At 47.8% G+C, this 2,956-nt stretch overlaps 1 protein-coding gene across 2 annotated transcripts in view; it reads right to left on the reverse strand.

The window, feature by feature from the left end:
* Positions 1 to 2,956, reverse strand: part of Hif3a (hypoxia inducible factor 3 subunit alpha) — a 29,421-nt gene that overhangs the window by 14,984 nt on the left and 11,481 nt on the right. For both annotated transcript variants that reach the window (XM_028779535.1, XM_028779534.1), the window contains 2 exons: positions 2,331 to 2,437; positions 1,856 to 2,003 (listed from right to left, as the gene is read on the reverse strand). In XM_028779535.1, the coding sequence (XP_028635368.1) occupies positions 1,856 to 2,003; positions 2,331 to 2,437 (255 nt within the window). The remainder of the gene's footprint in view (positions 1 to 1,855; positions 2,004 to 2,330; positions 2,438 to 2,956) is intronic.

Here is a 2,956-nt window from a genome sequence, read left to right on the forward strand (position 1 = left end):
ACTGGGGGATTCTAGGCAGGGGCTCTACCACTGAGCCACGCCCCCAGACCCTCGCTGGAGGATCCTAGGCATAGGTTCTACTCCAGATTTTGCTAATTTGAAACTATGCAGAAACAGCAACGTGAAGTGTCGGCAAGGATGCGGAGGACTTCAATCCCCATACACTGTGGAAGGGAATGCAAAATGGCGCAGCACTGTGAAAACGGTTTGTCAGTTCCTTATGGAAACGTATAACCCACCCATTCCACTCCTAGGTGTTCACCCAGGAGAAATGAAAATGTGCATTCACACAAAATCTCACTTGAGAATGTTTATAATAACTGTGTACCCCCCACCCCCCACCCCTAAGTAGGACACAGACCAAAGTTCCCTGGCTGGCACATGGAACTTTGGTTCATTCATTCTCCAATGAACAATAGTCAACCTGAGAAAGGAACTGTTGGTCTGGACCTAGTGGTTCACATTTGTAATGCCAGAACCCAAGAGTCTGAGGCAGGAGGATTGTTGTGAGTTTGTGACCCGCCTGGGCTACTTAGTGATTTCCTTACTAACTGGAATTCAGAGTGGCACTCTGTCTCAAACAAAAAAAGACAGACAAACAGACAGACAGACAAAGAAAAGTTACACGTGCCTTGGCTCAATATCTGAACCCCTAGTAAATGTGGAAGGACCACACCGCCTCCTCAGTTCTAGGACTGCAGACATTCACAATCTGGTTTTACTTCTTTTTTTTTTTTTTTTTTTTACCTAAACGATCAGTACAAGCCAGGTACTGTGCTATATGCCAATGAGGCCAGCACCTGAGATCAGGTGTTCAAGATCATCCTTGGCTATAAAGTAAGTTTTGAGGCCAGCTTGGCCTGTAAGAGAGCACAAAGCACTGAAAGATTTAAAATAAATAAATAAATAAATAAATAAATACATAAGCAAGGGTCCCTTTAGTTCTACCATTTGGGAGGCAAAAGCAGGAATCTCTCTGAGTTTGAGGCCAGCCTGGTCTACATAGATTTCTCAAACAGCCCAGGCTACATAGGGAGAGCCTGTCTCAAAAAAAAAGTTTTTTAAATTAAAATTTAAAAGTAGCACAAAAAGCGGTTAAGAGCACTGACTGCTCCTCCAGAGGTCCTGAGTTCAATTCCCAGCAACCACATGGTGGCTCACAACCATCTGTAATGGGATCTGATGCCTTCTGCTGGTGTGTCTGAAGACAGCTACAGTGTACATAAAACATAAGTACACATAAAATAAATATATCTTTAAAAAAAGTAGCACAAAAGAAGTACACACAGAGATGCACACGTGTATTCACATGGCCATATGTTCCACATACAGGGACACATTACATACTTTCTTGCACAGGCACAATATGAAGGTCTGCCTGTGCACCACATATACACACACACACAGATGCACACACAGGCACAGACACACACAAAAACACACAAAGACACACACACTAAGAGACATAAACACAGACACACAGATACTCACAAACATACATACTCTGAAACACATGCAAACACTGACACACACACATTCATAGACACATATACACTCAGGCATGCACATGCAGACACAGACACTCACATACTCACACACACAGACACACATACACACTCAGACACACACATGCAGACACATACACAGACACACATACACAGACAGACACACACACAGACACAAGTCAGAGACTCACTCACACAGATGCTCAAACATACATGCATACACAGACACACACATTCATAAATACACACACAGGCAAAGACAGACAGACAGACACAGACACACACACTCAAAGACACACAGACACACAGACACAGACACACACACATACACCTTACATCCTTCTGCTCACCTGATCAGGAAGTGGACGCAGATGATACTTTCTGACTGGGGGCCTCTCCCCCCTGACACCACTGTAGCCTGAGTCTGAGTCCACAGATAACCTCCAGTTCGGGCCAGGAAGCGATACTGTCCCGTTACTGCTTGGCCCTTGCTCAGCACTGGGGAGAGGGAAGGTAGGAGTAAGAGTCACTGCAGGGACACCTAGGGACAGAAAGCTCAGGAAGCTGGAATGAGGAATGGGAGATCGTAGAAGACAAAAATTCTTTGGGCTATGTAGACCCTAGTATTTGGGGTTCAGGGGGAGACAGGAGTCCTACAAAGCCATGGGTTTTTTCTTTGGGCTATGCAGACCCTAGTATTTGGGGTTCAGGGGGAGACAGGAGTCCTACAAAGCCATGGGTTTTGTGGTTCAGAAGACCAAGAATTGATGTCAGCTGGGGCCATACAGCAGCTGGCATTGGCTTGGGGGCATGTTGGTCACGTACAGGTGTGGATGCTCCTGCTGACTGCATCAGAGTCCAAAGCATGGATGTATTCATAGGCAGAACAGCCAATCAGGTCATCAGGGCTGTAGCCAGCAACATCTGCAATCCTGGAGTAAAACGGAGAGGTACTGGTCAAGGCCCTGATGGAGGAAAGGGGCAAGTGTCTTAGACAACACCAGCAAGATGAGAGACAGGGCAGCCACAGAAAGGCAAGGGGAGGATAATACACAGAGAAAGAGAGTAAAATGTGGTGACTTACACCTGTGACGCAGCACTCAGGAGGCTGAAGCAGAATTGCGAACTTGAACCTTGGGATACAGCAAGGCCTTATCTTACAAAACCAGGGACTCAGGGCATGGCTTAGTGGTAGAGCCTAGAATTCCTCAGTGAGGACTGGGGGCGTGGCTCAGTGGTAGAGCCCCTGCCTAGAATCCCCCAGTGAGGGGCTGGGGGCGTGGCTCAGTGGTAGTGCCCCTGCCTAGAATCCCCCAGTGAGGGGCTGGGGGCGTGGCTCAGTGGTAGAGCCCCTGCCTAGAATCCCCCAGTGAGGGGCTGGGGGCGTGGCTCAGTGGTAGAGCCTCTGCCTAGAATCCACCAGTGAGGGGCTGGGGGCGTGGCTCAGTGGT

Source organism: Grammomys surdaster, unplaced genomic scaffold (genome assembly GCF_004785775.1).
Source record: "Grammomys surdaster isolate TR1022 unplaced genomic scaffold, NIH_TR_1.0 354, whole genome shotgun sequence".
NCBI lineage: Eukaryota > Metazoa > Chordata > Mammalia > Rodentia > Muridae > Grammomys > Grammomys surdaster.